General features: G+C 24.1%; 1 protein-coding gene across 3 annotated transcripts in view; it reads right to left on the bottom strand.

Moving 5' to 3' along the window:
* Positions 1 to 11,808, bottom strand: part of LOC145835109 (protein bicaudal C homolog 1-A-like) — a 34,624-nt gene extending 22,816 nt beyond the window's left edge. For all 3 annotated transcript variants that reach the window (XM_082942649.1, XM_082942651.1, XM_082942650.1), the window contains exons 1-5: positions 11,271 to 11,808; positions 8,392 to 8,438; positions 7,027 to 7,096; positions 784 to 927; positions 427 to 527 (exon numbers count right to left, since the gene is read on the bottom strand). In XM_082942649.1, the coding sequence (XP_082798775.1) occupies positions 427 to 527; positions 784 to 927; positions 7,027 to 7,096; positions 8,392 to 8,438; positions 11,271 to 11,634 (726 nt within the window). In that variant the 5' untranslated portion in view covers positions 11,635 to 11,808. The remainder of the gene's footprint in view (positions 1 to 426; positions 528 to 783; positions 928 to 7,026; positions 7,097 to 8,391; positions 8,439 to 11,270) is intronic.
* Between the last annotated feature and the right edge of the window lie 8,693 nt (positions 11,809 to 20,501).

Genomic DNA, 20,501 nt, shown 5'->3' with positions numbered 1-20,501 from the left:
GCTGTTTAAAGTCATCAAAAGCATCGTATTTTACTTACTTAACTTTTTGATACCTATTACTATTTTATAATTGTCAATAACTAGGAAAAAAAAGTAAATAAACTTACAATACTATACCTAAGAAAAATAGTTAAGAACAAGCTCTTTTAAATAAGAATTTTAACCAAATAGAAAATAAAACTAATTATCCGTACTAAAGTCAAAAATATACAAACAATAAACTTTTTTTTTTAATGCAATCAAACAAATAACCTCCAAACTTTGTATTTATGTTTAAAATATTTTAAGTTATTTTTCAGAAAGTATAGTTATAACTTAACACTTAAAAATAAATCGTATATGTTTTAGTATTATAATCTAAAGTTTGTTTATAAGTTCTTCAGGGCATTCCACACATTTTTAAAGTACCAAATCATTACAACTAACTTGATTACTTTTGTCATTATTGTTGTTGGAATTTCGGTTGCTATCCGGAAAATGAATGTGACATCCTGTTTCTTCCATAACTTTTCTAACATTACTACCTCCTAAAAATTAGAACATTTGTCAAAAATGATGCAACTCAATGACTTGTTTGGTATGCTATAATAGAAAACAAGTAAAAGGTAAAAAACTAAATAAAGTAAGTTCTTAATAATTTTTACCTTTGAATGTATATTTTCAAATTAAACTAGAAATTATAAAAATCATTTGAGTTTAGTTTCTTTGTTAGCTAATATATACACTATTTAGAAATTAAAAATAAAGAATGAATTGCTGTAAAATCCACAAAGAAGTTTTAACCTTTCCCAATGATATGAGAATGTTCAGTGTGAGCAACATCCATTTTAAGGGTTACTCTAGTTGATTTTGTGTCAAGAACTTGTTGAATAAGTTGTTTAGCTAATAAAACTGCTTCTTGCTTTCCAGATACTTTAACATGTGGATCTAATTCAAATTTATTTCATTTCATTTTAAATTCAAGATCTTCAAAAAGAACGTAAATAACTTTTGCAGTTTATATACAAACAAATAAGCTACTTTGTATAAATATATAAAAGCTATATATTAAAGATTTTGTATAAAGTTCTGATCGATAGTGCTCGACAAATTAAATTGGAGCCAAATATTTATCTAATTATATAAAAAACTATAATTTAAACAGCTGTTTCACACATTGAAATGTAAAATTTCATGTGATCGTCAGTAAGTTACAGTTTATTATAATAGTGAACAGAAATTTTGATTTTAAAGTTTTTATAGTAATTGTGACGTAGTAATGGTACAGTTTATTGTACCAGTACTAAAAAAAAAAAAATTCTAATAGCTTAAAACATTTTTCCAAAATAACCTTTTTAAACTTTCCTAAAAAGCATAAAATAACATTCACAGCGTATTTCAAATTCAACTAATCGTACAATAAACTGTACCATTACTACGTCACAATTATTATAAAAATTTTAAAATCAAAATTTCTGTTCACTATTATAATAAACTGTAACTTACTGACGATCACATGAAATTTTACATTTCAATGTGTGAAACAGCTGTTTAAATTATAGTTTTTTATATAATTAGATAAATAAAAGCTATATATATTTTTTGGAAACCTAAATTTTCTAGTAAACTTCAATTGTTTAATTTTTTAATCAAGGTCAACTAAAAACAAATTTAAGAAATAAAGTTACAACACATTATAATTTTAATACTACAGTTTTAAACCGTTCGAAAACTATAAGCTTTAAATTACTAGGTACATTGTAAAGATATAAAAAAAAATAAAGGTTTTCAAGCATAACAATTGCACATTATTTTGTCACACACAAAAACGGATCAGTTGGTTTTAGAGGAAATAACATTTTTCAGAAACCTTAATTACATATGTTTATAAAAACTTTTTTAATACATCCATAAGCAAGTGAAATATGAAATCATCGTTTAATCGACCGAAAATATAAACAGTTTTTAGAGCTTCATGCAAAAAACTTGTTGAATCTTTTTTTAATGGCAAAAAAGATATTAAACTAGAAAAGTAGCTACTAAACAATAGATAAGTGTCAAAACCCCTGCAGCTACGCACACGTTATAAGTTAAAACCTATACTTAGTTGCATGTACTCCATAATTTGCACTATTTGCTTCACTTTCTTAGATTTATGCTTTTGTCTCATACAACTTTCACATGTACATTACAATTCTCATAAAATTTATGTTTCAATGAACTTAGCTCAATTAAAGTGATGTTTTATAGCCATACTTTTGAATTCTCTAAAAATATTATTTAAACTTATAAATATATTACTTAGTATATGACTAATATTTTGAAAGTTAATAATTGTATCAAAATGATTTTCAACTAAGAAAAAATCAAAAGAAACTTGTTTTGAAACAAAGTTTTCATTTTTAAGTAAATTAATCATATTATGTTTTAGTAAAAACACCATTGATTTTTTTAACTGATTTATAAAAGGTTTTAAACTTTAAACGAATTTCATAGATTAATATATTAATTCAATTGACCACAGATAAAGGCTTCAATATTTTTCTTACTATTTAGTTAAAAGCTAAAATTTTTTGTAATACAGATATATACCAATAAATGTTATTAAAAATTTAATTCAATCTAATTTAAATTTATGTATTACTTAACATCAATTCAGAACAGTATATTATATTAGTATAGTGTTTAAAGTTTTTCAACTTAATTCTGGTATGATTTAATAGTTAACAAATTATACAATGGAACATCCTTAAAATATCTTCAAGTGTTTTTACTATTTATTTTTAGTTAGTGTATTGTATATATATAACACTAAAACGTAAACAGTCATAACTCTGGGTAAAAAACACATTAAAGTTTATACAACAAAAGTTCAAGTGCAACTTCCCTGAAAAATATGATTATAACAACAAAAACAATTCAGATTTAGGCACTTAACGAAGGCGTGTGTGTTTTTAAAAGGTGTGAGTTGTATTTTAATTCAGTCGAGATTTCAATTGTGATAGTTACATTTTTAGAAACAAATTAACTTTATTTAATGGTTGTAGCTACTTGAAATTACTAATTAAGCTTTTCTACTCTTTTTCTTGAATTTTACAAAATAAGTTGTTTGTTAATGAAGTTCATAATAAAGATAAAATTTAATAAGGTTTCTTTAAGAATATTTCTAAGTTATAAATATTGATAATCCAAACAATCTACTAGTATGAAATATGTATGAACTTATTTAACAATATCTAATACGTATTATATTAGTAAAGACTTTTACATTTAAAATTTTCTTAAGAATTTTAGCTAATTTTGTGGTATATTTTTCAAAGTAAAAACTAGAAAATAAAATTTAGAAAATAAACAAATTGAAACCGAGTTTTATTAAAACAAAAAATAGTTTTTAAACAAACCAGCTGTATACTTATTGCTCTTAACTAAAAAATAACGCTCAATTTACTGCAATGTAATGAGCTTATTTAAATAATAATATTAGTGCAAATTAAATATTTTATTCACTACCAGGTTTTGGTGGCAAAAAAAAAAGTTGATAAGGTCGTAATTTTTTACTTGCTACTTAAACCAGGTAGTGAATAAAATACTTAATTTACAATCATTTATTATTAAAAAAAAAACAGTTAAAAAAATTTAAAAGCTGCATAACAAAATATTAAAGATATTACAGAAAATTTTATATAACAATATTTCTATTTGTAGTAAAGATTTATTTATGTATATATGTATATCACTTCTCCCTTTTTACATTTATTTTCATACCACTTTGGAGCAAAAACGTCATAAAAGTTTAATTTACATACCAGCAACACCAATAATGAAAGCAAACTTTAAAATCCTGCCTTAAATTAGCTGATATTTACCCGTTATTTGTTGGTACAGTAACCGCATTCTCACCCTCAAGACTGCTCTTTTGTGGAAACTATTTAAGAAAAGAATAAACAGTTCAACTTGTGAATACAGTGAAAAACTACTTGTGAAATTAACGTTGTCAGTAATAAATCTAAAATGCTTAAAGAACTGTTAGGTAAAGAAACATTCATAAGAATAGGAGAATCAATAATTTAACAGATAAATACTTCAAAGTTATTAAAGTTTAAGTTTTTAAATTTTCTCATTTAAATGAATTAATAGATATGAGTTACTGGAAAATTGTGAAATAAATAACAAATTAAACTAGTTATAATTTAAAGGGACACTGAAAATAACAGTACATAAAAAAACAAAAAACATTTTACTTAGTTTTAATAAACTAATTAAAATACGTTAGTTTTATCTTTGTATTAAGGTATATATATTTCGGGGAAAAACGTTTGATTTAAAATTTGAGTTATCTAATCCTAGCTTACATTTTGTTCTAAACGGAATTTGTTTAATTTGCCGTAAAATTGCCTAATAAAGTTGGAAATTCTTTTAATGCGAACACTGGTTTTCATAATTCGCTTATTTGATTATCTAACTTATTAAAAGATATACATTTTGTGCTTAAGTTTTAAAACCAACACAACAATTATGTAATATATTTTTTGTGTGCATACTACTAAATATATTTCTAAAAGTACAAAAATTGGAGAAAAGCATTTATAATCTTCAAAACAAATAAACTATAAATACTTCTTATAAATATATAAGATTTAAATACTTTATTCTGCTTGAAAAGCTAAAAGAATGGTGACAGCTAAAGTTGTTCTTATGTAAGCACACAACAAATAAGAACTTTAAATTGACAACATTTTACAGGCAGTTAATATATTTACTAATTTGTGTACAAATACTGTTTTGCTATACTTGACTAATATAAAACTACCATATTTCAAAATATATACAAAAATAATTACTTTTAACGAAAGTTGTTCGTTAAATCATGATGTTTATATTAATTTATAATTATTAGATGTTGAAAATTAAGCGTATTTCAAATTTAATTAAATCATCCGTAACCAACAGTGTAGAGAAAACTTTTATCGAAGTATAAATACAGTCTTTAAATCAAAAAAAAAAAAAATAGTTTTTACTATGATAGTATACACAACTACGTAATTTAAAATTCTTTATTTAAACTATTTCTTCAACAAAACTCATTAGCTTTTGTTTAACTTTATAATTATCAATAAGAAAATTTTTTTGTCAATTTTAAGAAAATATAGTCGTTTTAAGTTTAAAGTAATGCAGTTTAATTACCTTAAAACATCTTATACAACATAATAATCAGTTTTAACAACTTTCAGCAGTCAAGCTATTCTCCTTTAACTATTTAATAACTAGTTTCTTGTAAGATGACTCAGTGTGATCTTTATAAAACTTTAATTATAGTCATTATTAGAATTTTTTTAAATGTTTGTTTCACACAAACGTTTTCAACATAAAAAACTATATGGCCTTCTCAAGTGATAAAACGAGCTTTGAAAACATTACTGAAAAATGAGTTTAAATGATAAGTTTTAAGTATTATGACGTATACAACAACGTTTAAAAATTAAAATTTTTAACTTGGTTGTAGTAAACAAAAGTTGAGTAAAATTTACTAACTGGCACATTTTTGCTTTACTTTTGTTACTACAACCAAGTTAAAAATGTTACATTCTTTCAAACTTATTTGTCATAATACCTTAAACTTATTTTTTAAACTCTTTTTTCAGTAAATATTTTTAAATACTTATATTACTTAATAATACAGATAGTTTTTTATGTCGAAAACGTTTGCGAAAAACGAAGAAAATGTGTAATTTCTACTTAAAATATAATACAAATGGTATCTTAAAACTTACAATACTAATATTAAGATTTGTTGTAGTGGCTTTCTTTCAAATACTTTGTTTTAAAATTTTGTTAATTTAATTTTAAATTTATAAAGTATTAAAACAATTAACTTTTTTTTTTAATTTAACCAACAAAAACAATAGTATTTTAATGATATTGTAAACTATTACCAAAGAATTTTTAAACAAAGCAGACTAATAGTTTAAAAACAGTTATCTAAATTGTTTGACCAAAATATTTGTAGTAAGACTTAACATGCTTTTTTATAATAGAACATTTGAACTGTATAAAAGAAAAAAAAACTTTTTGAAACAAAATAAAAATAAGAGAAGATAAACAAAGTTAAAATTTTCATTTAAGCTTTTTCATAACTTAATAGTTATCATTTAATATATTTTTTATAAAGCCAGCATAACAGAAGAAAACAACAAATACCTAAAATTTTCTCTTAAAAGCGTTTCATATAAATAATTATATATGTACTTATTGATATAGGTTTAAAAAATTGTGTTCTCAAAACCGCAAAATTCCATTACAATTATGAAGTTTACTACAAATTTTAGAACGAATGTAAAACTTTACGTGTGCAAACTTTAAAAAAATAGTTTAAACAACTAATTACTTAATACTTTTCAAGTCAGCAAAATAATTTTACATAAAAAGTACACAACCTTTAAAAGTTTATCTAAAACATTTTAGAAAAAATTACAGCATAATCTATTATTGTTTAATTTTTCACTAATAAAAGTAACATTTTGTAACTTAGCAGTAATCCTATACCATTCGAGCTAGTACTTACTACTATGACAGACTTAGGCTTTTAATGATTTTTTATCAATAAAGATGTTGGTATATTGTTATAAATAATTTTGTTAGTACAATGCACTTGAAAGTTAAGTACTCATTTATTAATAACTAATAAACCCATACAATCTTTAAATTTCTAATGTGAATTTTTACAAAAGTAAAAATGTACAAGTTCTTTGTTTAACAAAACTTATATAGTAAAAATAAAGAAAAACAATCAAAAATACATAAAAATGTACTTCTAGAAAAAGTTATTTCTAAAAATAGTAAGTTTTATTTGTATAATAAATTTAAAATAAATTCAACGTTTATAAAAAATAGGGGGAAAGTTAAGATTGTTCAATACAATTTAAATTATTATTTAAAACTAAATATGAAACTTTTCTTAGTAAACCTTCAAAAAAATTTATCTTATAAGTTATTTTTAAAACCTAAAAGGTCATAGTAATAAAACTAAACAAATTAAGTGCTGCTAACCTTTTTTAGATTTAGCTCCTATTTTTATTTTGGAAGGCCAAGCAATTTTTGCTCCTGTTTTCTCCATAATCTAATATAGAAACAGTATTTTACTATATCAACTTCGGAATAAAAACTTAAGTAAATAAAAATATTCAACTTGTTTTTAAAAAAATTATTTGGAGCTTATATAAAAAATAACCAAGTATTAATTAAATTTAAAAATAAATTATATAAAATTTGTTACAAAAATACAGAACTTACTGCTATACCTAGTTTTAATAAAAAATTGGTAATTAATTTACTAATTTTATAATATTTAAATTTACAAAGTTATAAAGATTGTATTTTAAATTGTATTATAAAAATTAGAAACTCAAAATAGTTTTAGAGTAAAACAGCTTTTTGGTCTTAGAGTCCTTTGTGAAAAATATGCATAAAAGATTTAGTAATATTTTCTACTAAAATTTATTAAAAAATAATCTGTTTTAAGCCTAAACTATATAACACAATGTAATTTTGAAACTACAACATTTGGTTTCCAACAACATAACCATATCTTTTAGACAATTTATACTCAGTAAATTTGTATTCATAAAGTCTATTTTTAAATTTGTTAAATTACAATTCATGTATTGAAAGAATTGTAACATAAACAGTAAGTCAAAAGTAACCTTTTGTATAAGATATTTTATAATAAGTAAATTTGAAAAAAAAGTACTTCAAGATATAGTCAGAAGTTTATTGTCTTAATTTTTTTTTTAATAAGCAACAAAACATGTTTACTAAATAAAATTGTAACAAATTTTATTAATTTTTATACTGATGAAAAAAAATATTGTATCTAACTTAAATTGATATCATAGTTTGACATATTAAAAATTGAAAATTCAATTTAAATTCAAAAAAATAAAGCTTTTAGTGATTTTAGTGAAGTATTCAAAATTACTAAATTATATAAATTTTACTCATGAGTTTGTTATAGTTTGACTTTATACAAACTTTATTATTTGCGAATTATTAAAAATTAAAATTGCAGAGGATATTTTAAAATAGTTAATGACAAAATAAAGCTATATTTACGAATAACATTTTAGTTTGATTTATATACCACAAGTCATACTCAACCATATTTAATTTCAAAGATTTAAAAACTACATCTAAACATCAAAACTAAATCATTACAAATCAACAAAACATAAGTTACCAATTAAAATAATAGTTACCAATACAAGAATTAGTTTAGGTAATTTAAAACCAATAATTGATAAAAGTTTAAAAAGTTACATTAGAGCTTAATCAATTATACTTTAAAAAAGAAAGTTTCATAGAACATATAACTCACAGGGGTTAATCTTAAAAATTTATCACAAACATTGAACTTACGTCATTAAAAAACTTCTCTCCTGTTTGTCCTTTACCTTTGGCACCAGCTGTAAATATAAGTGTTTAAGTTAAACTACAACTAAACAAATTACTAGTATATAAAATCACTAACTCTAAAACCCAGTATAATTTATAAAAAATTATACTAAACAAAACTTTGAAAAAGATATTAAATATAGAGATTCTAATTTTAGTTGTGGTAAAAATATATCCAACAAAAAAGTAAACAGTTTAGTAACTAAAAAATAAAAATATAAATTTCTGAAGCTTTTTTTTAACAATAGCTAAAACTATGCTACCCTGGATGCATTACAATATATATGTTCTTAAGGTCAAACAGCTTAAATTAATTTTAAATAGAAGTTGTGTTATTTATTAAAGAAAAGGGATAAAATATGGTCTTTTGTTTTTTAAATACCTAGTAACAAAAAAAAAGCTTTTGTTCATTCAAAATTAGACATTTTTACACAGACTAATTCTTCAAAAACGATTCAGAATTTTTTTTTTAGATAATTTCAAGTACTATACTAAATAGAACCACCATTATAATAATTTGTAAATAAATTTACTTATAAGGCTATTGTAAACGATGCTTTTATTCTTAACTAGAATGCTTTTTACCTTTGCTCATGGCACTTCTGATGTCTATAGCAGGGTTATCAAAGGGTTTTTGAAATTTTTTTTCAAGTTTTTTGAATTTCTTCATGTTTTTTAGTATAAGTTTTTTAGTCCACTTTAAGTATATAAATAGCTTTAAGGTTTTAAATGGTATAAAATGTTGATATGGTACTGTATTGCTACTTTTTGTATATTTTATAATGAAGATTCAAAATAATACATAAATATCTCACTTTATATGATAGATTTTTATTTTTAGTCAAAGTTGTGTTGTTTTACATGTATAAATTGTTAAAATACCAGGTTTTTAAGTGATTTTTGTTCAAAATTCTAGGTTTTTCAATTTTTTTTCTAAATTGTCAAATTCCAGGTAATTTAAAGTTTTCAGGTTTTTTACAACTTTATATAGAGAAAAACATTTTATCAATGATTGGACAAAAATTATTCTAAAACTGATTTGACTCGCTGGCTATACTTACAGAATTTTAATATTAATTAAACTTCAAACTAGCTTATTTTTTAAAAACTTAGTGTTCACTAGGCTTAGTAATGTTACTTAGTTTTGTCTATTTCATACTTTCTATGTATTATTGTAAGGGTGGACAACCCTTTTCAATCAACAGGCCGGATCCAGAAATATTTAGTCTTTTGCGGGCCGGAGCATTTTGAATTAGTTATTTACCGGATCCTGTGTCCGGATACAGTCAAATAATGACTTTTTAGATCCGAATCCAACTGAATACCAATTTTAAGTGGAGATCCGGATCCGGCCAGAATCTAGTTATATTGATACAGTGGATCACTATTTTTAATCCTTAAAATTCACAAATCTTTCTCAAGTCTGACAACTTAAGATATATATTGAGACATGTCAGATGTTTATAAATATAATTGACATTGTAATTGACAAAGGTACGTACAAACACTTTGCTTTGGGTAATTTGACAAAACGATATTCCAACTAAGTTAGAACAACACAAAGTATTAGGACAAAATAGTATATATATTTGAACACATTAATTGACAAAGTCATTTTTTAGAATGTTTTTGAAGACAAATTCTTACAGTTTTGATTTGTAAAAATATGATGCAAAGTTTTATAAAAACTCTGTAATATTGACCCTTTGCGGGTCTGTCACTTCGCTTGCGGGCCGGAACCCATTAAAGTTTAAAAAACGGTTGGGGCTGGTCATTTTCACTCTGCGGGCCGGATCCGGCCCGCGGGCCGTACGTTGCCTACCCCTATATTATTGTGCACTGGAAACAGTTTTTTTTTGTTCTTTATTCAATGTACTTCTAGGAGTATAGTTCTGGTCATAACAAAAATTTGTTTTTAGCTAAATACTTATTTATTTTCAAAGTTACTGACTGAACATAAAGTTATGAAAATTTGTTTACATTTGTTTTACAGTATCTAAATTTCAAGTTAATCAATTCAGTATTTAAGACAAAACAACACTCTGATTGTTCAATGTTAATTTCTAATTACACTCTAACTGCAATCCGATAAAAAGACTATTATAAACCAACCCACCTCTTATAAATAACATTTTCAAAAAATCATTGAAGTATATTGATAATCAATTCAAATTTAAACTTACTCAATTTTTTATTATTTCTTAAATTAACTAACTATTAATTAAGCAACTCAGTTTATCAACAGAAATAAAAATCTTAAAAGTTTTAAATATGTTAAACATCAAGTATTGCGTGCTTTATACTTTAAAGGTGGCAATTAAAGTTCTTAACTTAAACAAAATAAAAGGAGATTGATCAATAATAAATTTTAAATTTTATTAAACAAAACAATGTTTCACTTGTTTGAAGACAAGATCTTCAGTTGTTTAAATAGAATTCTATTTGAATAAGAATTTAAACAACTGAAGATCTCGTCTTCAAACGAGTGAAACATTGTTTTGTTTAATGAAATTTAAAATTTGTTATTGAAACATCAAGTATAATTAGTTTAACTTGAAAAATTAACAAACTAAAATTTTGACTAGGCTACAAATCTCAATAAATTCTGTAATTCTTTTTTAATGTATGAATTTTAAAACATATATTTTTACAATGATATAGATCTCTTACTTGTTGCAAGTACAAGCCGAGTTACAACTATGAAAAAATAACTTGTTAGAAAAAAAAAAACTGTTATTGCAAATAAAGATTTAAAAAATAATGAATAACATATTTTAATACTAAATTATTTTTTTTTTTTTAATTATCTAATAGTGTATTTGATTATATATTAAACTACAAACCTTGCAGCATCTGTTCCAAATTTTTTCTATCAACACGAAATCTTTCCTCTATACAATCAGGGTCTTGCACAACTTGTTTATCTACTACATTTTCAGAGCTTTTATTTTTTTCTAGAGATTTAATTTCATCTGATACTTTCATTAAACTTTGAGTTATTTGGTCAGTTGATTCTTCATTTTGTTTATCTTCTGAGTTTAGTTTTTTGGGATCATTTAAAACTTCATCTGATGTTCCTGCATTATCTGCAGTCGTCTCAAGTTTAATTATAGTGTTATTAGGATTGACATTGCTTATACTTTTTTCACCACTTGTAGCAGTTTTGTCTGAGTTTACTACCATTTCATTTGAAATAGGCAGACTCATAAATGATAGTTTTTAAATTATTGTTACATGTATTTCAAAATAGATACTAGCTATTTATATTTTTCACTTTTTGAAATTAAATAGGTGTAGTTTTTTGGAATTGAAGGAATTTATGGTAGTATGGAAGAGTTTTGGTTAAATTTAGTCAGGTGTTTTATATATATTAGCACTCACATTGGCTTCATAAACAACCGACTTTTTTGGCTTTCTATTTCTAATGTACTTCTTTTCAAAGTTTTACTAATTTCAAACTACTGTAAACTGGTTATACAAAAAGTTTTGAAAGCTGTCATAAATGAGACTTGTTTTTAACAGTTTAAATAATAGAAAGTTTTGGATCTTGAAATTTTATAAAAACTTTTCAAGCTATCTGGGTGAACGAAAACATAAGTGCACAATGCACACTTAGTTATTAAGCATAAGAAAGTATACTTAAAGTCAGTCTGAGCTAAAAAAAAAGCTGATTCAGCAAATTTTGTAAGCTTTTTTTTTATACCTTTGTTCCTAATCTACCTTACCTAAACATGTTTAGAATTAATAAAAAACTAATTTTAATTAATTAAAATAAGAAGTTGCATGAAAAAAAGGTTCTTTATAATTATGCTGACTCAGCTTTTTATCAGCTTTTTTTAGCTCAGACTGACCCTTAAAAGTACTAGCCTTAAGCATGTAACTACAACTAGTTTAACAAAAAGTACTGTTAATCAAGGTTGCTGGAATTCCACAAATTGACAAAAGTTATTACTGGATAATTTTTTTTTGTTTTAACTTCAAATGTCTTTTTTAAGTAATTGTGTGGCAATTAAAACGTATATATCTGGCAACTATGATGTTAATTTAGTATTTTTTTATTATTTAGATAACTAACATTTTAATGAAATGTATTATGAATACATACAAACAAGTTAAGAAAATATTGTATAACTATAAAAACTAATTTTGTTCTTAAAAATAATTTACATACAGTAAACCTCTCTAAAAGAGCACACCACACAATATAGAAAATACTGCTACACGTATATAAATTTCTAGAAATAGTTTTTCAACGATTTAGATAAATTTTAAATGACTTCTTTGTATTTTAATGTTTAGTTTTTTTGTTTAAACCTCGCCTTTATATTTATTCGTAACGCTTATCTAAAAACTTATAAATTTTTATACAGAACAATAAACCTTTTTTTAACTAAAATATAAATTATTTAATACATTTTTAATTTTGAGTTTTCTAAAAACACTCAACTTTTATTTTTAATGATAAAATACTACATTTTTGTGAAATTATAATTACAAATCAATAAAGTAATCTGTTATAACATACTACTGTTATAGTATTATAAATGTTTAATATACAGTAGCTATTTTTAAAACATGACGCATGATATTGAAACAAAGCTTTTAAAAAAGTTTTTCACTTAATTAAAGTATAGTACTAGTATAAATAAACAAACAAATAATAATAAGTAAAAAGTGTATAAATAAAACAAAAAAACTATAGAAAAAACGTTAAACAACGTTTTTTTAACACAACAAACTGATCAAAAAATTCTTTCAGCATAACTCCTTTACAATATTCACGAGAATTATAGAATTTACTATTTTTGAGGGCTTCTTTTGATGAAAAAATATATACTGCTATAAAGATTTTACTAGTTATATTAACAAATTTTGAGTTAAAAAAAAATATAACTTGTTGTTATGTTATTTTATATTTTTATATAAGCTAATAACTTTTGAGTTGTTGTAATCTATATTTTAGTATTTCTTTGTTTTTAAAGTTAACGTGACTCAGCTTCTAATTGTAGACTAGAGCTTTTTAGTTATGTAGGTTTATTACTATTTTAATTGTAGCATTTTGTTTAGTGTTTTATGCTTAACTATTTTCTATACGGGTCTTTCATTCCTTGAAATTTATGTTTTAAACAGTTAAACTTCTTTCCAGCTAATTATAGTTACTATTAGCATGTGTTGTTAAAAACCAAGGTGCATTTTTACATACCAATCCTTGACCTTTTTTTAGAAGCATTTTCGTTTTCCTTCTCTATAAACTTAATTTTAATATCTTAAACCTTGTAAACAACTTAAAATAGCTTAGTATGGTAATTAACTTATTGTGAAATACTATTAAATCTATCAATAATATTTTTCAGTTTGTTATAATTTTTCAATTCATTTATTGTCAATAACAATATTTTAAGTTGACTGGAATTTTTTTTTTGCTCGTCAGACATAACAAAAAGAATAAAATTTTATAATATAATTTGCTTAAAATGTTTACACCTAAAACTGTAGCAAGTTAATAAAGAAAAAAGCAGAACTGTTTAAACAAATAAAATTTATAGCAAATTTTAAGTTGTTTTATTTTAAAAAGCTCAGTTTCATATGTTTTGCAAAGTTGTTTTTAAGCTAAAAAATACATCATAAATAATAAAATCATAACATCTACGTTCAGTACATTGCTTATTTCTAACAAATGGTTATTTTTTAGCTAATATTTAAATAAAACTAGATAATCAGTTTCTTGTTTACTGACTACCTACACGAAAAGTTTTGTCACGTAACAGGGCTAAATACTGTCTGCAAATAGGCTCGAAGTTATAAAAAATTGGACTGAGTAAGAATTTGAAAAAAACTCAAATAAAAACTTAAAAGTAATGTTAAGGTAAACTAGCGTAAACTGTGTTATAAAGTTATATTTTTCGAAAAAAAAAATCTAAAACTCTATTTTAGTTTAATTTGTAAGTCTAAAGCGACTAGCGAAAGTCTATGTCAAATCTTATTCGGCCTGTTATTTACACGGCTGTCACATTTAGCCCACCGACTAAGGAAGTTTCGAATCTTATAACAGGACGTTAAAAAAGAGTACAAAAACTAATTAATTTAAATAAAAAACTAAATGTTGAAAAAAAAAATTGTAAAATAAAAAAAACTATATTATTATAAATCAATCAACATGATTTTATTGATCATATTAAGGAAGACAAGTACAATAAAGTGAATGAAGTTTTTTTTTTTAATTCTATATAAACGAGAATAAAGGTTTATTTATTTACAATATCATCAACTAAAGTTTGTGAATGTAAGAACACTGTGGTTTTTTATTTATGCTTCCTTTTTAATTGTCTTTTTTTAATTATTTACGATAGTGTACTTGTGTTTTTTAAGAGAATCTTATGTTACAAACTTAGTTTAATTTTTTGGTAAAATATAGAAGATTTTTTACCAAAAATAACTGACCATTGCCCTTTATAATTAATTAGTTTTAGATCTATTTTTGAAATTAAAGTACGGGTGGACCCGAATCTTAATAAAAGAGGGCGGAACTGTTAAGTTCTGGTAGATCACTAGTAATAACTTTATTTGAAAAAATTAGCAATGGATAAAAGTATGCTTAAAAATCTAAAGTTAGGCATATAAACTAATTTAAAATTTTAAAAATAAAAAGTTATAAATTGTAAATAAGTATGTGCTTACAATAAAACATGTTTTTTTTAATTATCGATATTTAAAACATTAAATATACATCAAAACCTATAAACTTCGTTAAAATGAAAAAAACAATGAACCGTCATGTAACATGACTGTATCAAGATCTAAGGACTTACTTACAAAAAAGAAGTGTTAACTGTTAAAATAAATTATCAACTAATGATCTTAAATATCTTAAAACATAATATATTTTTCTATAATCTAGACTGGAATAAATTATTTCTATTTCATTCGATTTGTCTTTTAGTAAATTATACTTTATTTTAACCTGAACCTTCGAAAATTACTTTGTTCTTTTAAGTCTTTTTAAATGTTTGAACTTGGAGCGAACTAGTCTGATAAACTTTAAATGTTTGTCCATGATTACTTTTAAACCTAGTTAGAGAATATTTTTACACAGAAGATCTTTTTAAATGTTTATGCATTTTATCTATGAAATCAAAAAAACATATAAAAATAAGTGTTACAAAGTAACTTTTAGAATTATACAAAAAAATCTAGCTCATTTTAATAATTTTTTAGCATTCAAAATTGCTTTTGTTATTTTTAGGCCTCTTTAACTGTTATAATATCTATTATAATGAATACATCATAAGTATTCTATATATATATTTCATTAATTGTAGCGTTGTTCTTATTACCAAGCACAACAAACTGTATCTAATGTGACTGATGAAGTGTTAATTAAAGATTAGACACAGAAGTTTATCATTTTTACATTACCATGTTTTTATAAGTTTTAGCGGTGAAGTTCATTGTTTACATGTTTTTATAAGAAAAAAAAACTGTTTTCAATAATTTAGTTTCTACTTTTTCAAAACATACTAACTAGTTAGGATAACTATAGATTATTACACTGAAATACTTAAAGCTTTTATACTTTTTTATAACTTTTTATCCTACTTTGATATCAGAATTCCGTTTACTACAAATCAATCTGAAACAAGTTTAAAGTTGCAAACTAATGTTGCACTGTTTTATTTTTTTTTGTTTAAGTATTGTACATAATAATGTTTCATCTTTGAAATAAATAAATAGATATAGTATGATTAAAAAAGTATGTAAGAAATTTTACTTTACAAAAAATAGTTTTTATGTATTGTATAAAATCTCTTATCTGAGAAAATACTAATTACAATAAATAGTTGCTGTATTAATATTTCTATAAAAATATCTAACATTTTTAAAAGGACAATTGATATAAGGACACTAAAAACGTTAAACAAGTTTAACTTTAAAATACTAAACAATAGTAAGATGAATAACTTATTTATAAAGAATATTCAATTCTTGATACTTTTGTAAACATAAGGTATGATGATAAACATTATAATCTCCGATGTAGCAAAACCTTTTTTTAAGCAAGTCCCATGTCAAAAATACAGAGTTTAATAAAAGTTAAACTAATTAATATTCTAAATAAGACTCTCTTCTAAATTATTGTTTAATCTTTTTTTATGAATGTATCAATATACATTTAGGCCAGGGTTATTTATTTTAAAACTTTGTATACTTTAAAACAAAATTAAAGAAATAAATTTTGAAAACTAGTTGCATTTTAGAATAAGGTTAATAAACATTATGAACTATGATCATATTCAAACATAGGTTTGTATTTAGGAAAAAACTTAAATATAAAGTTTCAGCACAATACATTAAACATAGTTTAACATTGTTTAGTAGTTGTTTTAAATTTCTGAAGTAATTACTTAAGCTACTTTTGAAAAGGAAGCAGTTAAGTTTCGTATACTTCTTGAAAAACTTTCGAATCACTGTCTTGTTGTCATTGCAGTTATATCGCTCGGTTTTGATATGAAAAAATAAACCACAACCATGTCTAAAACACGTTGTACCCAAGTAAGATAAGACAGCTGGAACACTCGTTGGTAACAAGATCATAGAAAAAATCGGCGAAAGATAGTGGCAATTTATAACAGTAGGTACTTTGAAAAGATACGCATCTTAAACCCATATAAAAGTGCGTACATTGCGTGAAGTATGTACCTTATTGTTTATAGACAAATTTTAAACTTTGCACACCGATCTAATGTTTATCAAAAACTGTGTAATTTATAGTTTATTTTAAAGTGGCTACTTTTTATAATTATGTATTGTGCTTTCTTTATTAGGCTAAAGCAATTATGCCAAAAAACGTAATACAAAACAAAGACTGTCATGTAAATATACATATACAAACAATTGTATAGTCAAGATTTTAGACGTAATCAAACTTTAGAAAAGCAAAAATGTACAAACACTAACTCTTCTTAGCTGTTCAAAAATTTTTTTTAACTTTCGGACTGAAAAAACAATGATATATAAACAAAATAATAATTAAAAATAAATATAGAAAGCTCAAAAACAAAAGTACCAACACAGTTTTATTAAAAAGACAGCACTCTGAAACCGAAGCTAATTCCGAATACGATGGAGGAAAACCACGCACTTCAGGTCCTTCATCGAAAATGAATGAGCGTTTATTAAGTTGTTTTTCAGCACAAATAAACCAATTAATTTTGTCGACTAGATCTGCTTCAAACTCAAAATTATAGTGTTCTAAAAAGAACGTTGGCTTAAAAAACCCAACAGAACTACTTTCTTTCGGAATAGGACAGCAATTAGAAAAAAGACGCTCGTGCTCACTGTCAAACTTGACTCCATTGGTCCACAACCCATTTCCATTTTCTGTTTTCAAACCAGCATGGTACCAGTTTGAGGACCTGCTGAACACTTGGCCGTCTTCGTTTCTACATCTACTACGCAATATGTACTTGAGCTCGTTTGACTTTTCAGCTGTGTCCAAAGCAAAAAGACTCGATTGCTTTTTTTCACAATGTTCCTTAGCATCTTCAAATGTTTTCTTCTCATGGACAATCTCTAAATTTCCGTATTTAGTCTTGTATTTTGTTTCACAGCATATTGGAGGAGTTCCAAGTGATGATTGACAAGTTTTTGATGACATTATGAAAAATAAAACTTTCCTCAAAAAAAAGTTAACACCTTGTGTGAGCTACTCTAACTTTAGTCTAATGCGTATCACTATTTAGTATTCAAATTATTTACTGCTTCCTGCTTTAGCTTGAAACTCAAGCTTTTAGCATTTTGTTTATATTGTTTATTTTTATACAATTAAAACAGCTATAAAAGCCAATTAGTTTTCAAACTTATAGATTTTTCATACAAAACACGTACTTAAATGTCGTTAAGCTTAGTTTATTATACCTTATTTACAAGTAAAATTGTTTTTTTTTGTTAAACAAATAAAATTCATAAAAAAAACTTACAATTTTTTTTTGAAAATCTAAATCAAATGTTTAGAGAATAATAGTATACAGTTACTTACATTAGTATTTTAAAAGCTTATTTTAAATACCTAAAGTTATTTTCGTGTAATTTTTAATTTATAAACGAAACTTAGGCATTTTTTTAATGTCAACTCGTTTTAATTTAACTTATTATCAGTATGTAATGTTTGTTCATTCTAAGTATTGAAATTTTTTTATGTGTACTACTTTTTTATAGCTTCATATATTCATAATTAAAACAAAAACTGCTTGAAGGTTTTCTTAAGAACGACATACTTATATATATTTTTTTTTATGTTTCTTTTACATTAAGCTAACTATACTTCAATTTTAGTTTAAAAAAGTGTAAATAAATACAACAATAAATACAAGTTTTTTCAAAGTATTTTCAACTGATGTTAACAAATAATTTATATCAATTTTACGAAATAAAAGGGAAGCTTGATTAAATTTTATTTACTTAAATCTAGTTAGTTTTTAATTTCTAACAGAAAATACTTATTTCTAAAACTATATAGATTTTTCACTAATTCTAAACTAGCATTTCAGTTTACTAAAATATACAATGAAACAAGCAATTTTAAAAATGATAATAAGTATTATAAGAACTACAAGTTCTGTATAAAGTAATTGTTCGTCAGCTATAATTAAAATTAAATTAGTCTTTTGAAAAATACAATTTTTGGTAGATAAAAATGTTTTAATATTTTTATTAAAACGTTTTTAAATTAAAAACTTTATTTGTTATAGTAGATTTACTTGTGCTGTTTTACTGAACTTTTAAATGTTGAATATAAACAACGAAAGACTATAACAACAATTAAACAACTTATGTATTCATAAATAAGTTTTACATTTGTGCTGTGCACTACTTAGAAGCTGCTAATACTAGTTTTAGACTAAACTTTCTTAATGATGTCATAATAAATTTAAAATTTTTGACAGCCAGTTTGTAAAAGAAAACGCTTAACTAACTTTTCCAAAATTTTAAATTAAAAATGCATGTATTAGTTAAATAAAAGTTACAGTTCTGCACTATCTTTGAACTAAATCTTGCACAATGTACTGAAAAGCGGTGAATCGGTGACAATAAAATCAACCTTAACAATTATATATTATTGTATAGTACTTGGTTTTCTTCTTTTCAAGACTATTGTTTTTTCTTCTTCAAGTATTTTAGAAGTTATGTAATTTTTAATGCAGCCAATTTACAATTTAACCAAAATTATGTTTTAAATTTATGTCGAAATTAAAGTTTGCAAAACCTACAAAAAAGCCTAATATACTTATCTATCTCTTTTTTTATCTTTTTTATCTATATATAATGTTGTATTCTATTGAAAAGTAATTTAAGTTTTATGAAAACTCAAAATGCTAGAATTTTTATTATTTTAGGGGTGTTTTGTGATAAATTTTAAAGTAGCTTAAGGGTCATAAAGCTCAAAAAATTACAAAAAAAAAAATTCTTAGCTAATTCTTTCTCAGACTAGATATAATGTTAGGTCCTCTACCAGATTAAATTAGCTATGTGTATTGTGCATTGTGCACAGACAAATAAAAATAAATAATAATATTAAATTATAAACACAATGATTCAATAAATAAAACAAACAAACAAACAGTAAACATAAGTTATTAACTTAAATACATAAAACTAAACAAATAAAATTCATTTAGACTCTAATTTCTTCGTCTGGTTCGGTTTCTTAATGTATTGTTTTTCCTTTTATTTTAGTCTTTTGTGTAGTAGATTGACATTTGTAAGCAATTCTAACTCATCAGTTCTTATGTTCAAGCTTTTTAGGTCGCGCTTGCATACTTCCTTAAAACTTGGGTGACCTCGGTTTCGTTTGCCAACGACCAACTCGCCATTCAACAGAGACTTTGGGATTTGCTCATCACTTATCCTTAAAACATGACCGAGCCAGCGAAGCCTGCGCTGACTGAGGGTAAAGTACATGGTGATAAAACTAGTACGTCTAGATACTTCCCCGTTGGTAATATTTTGTTGCCATGTAATTCTAAGGTCGCGACAAAGGTATCGTAGGTGAAAAGTTTTGGTCTTTTATCCTGCAA

This window comes from Thalia democratica, chromosome 4 (assembly GCF_965202585.1).
Source record: "Thalia democratica chromosome 4, ktThaDemo2.hap1.1, whole genome shotgun sequence".
NCBI lineage: Eukaryota > Metazoa > Chordata > Thaliacea > Salpida > Salpidae > Thalia > Thalia democratica.
Note: the sequence above shows the minus strand (reverse complement) of the source record. Positions and strands in the feature narration are given on the sequence as shown.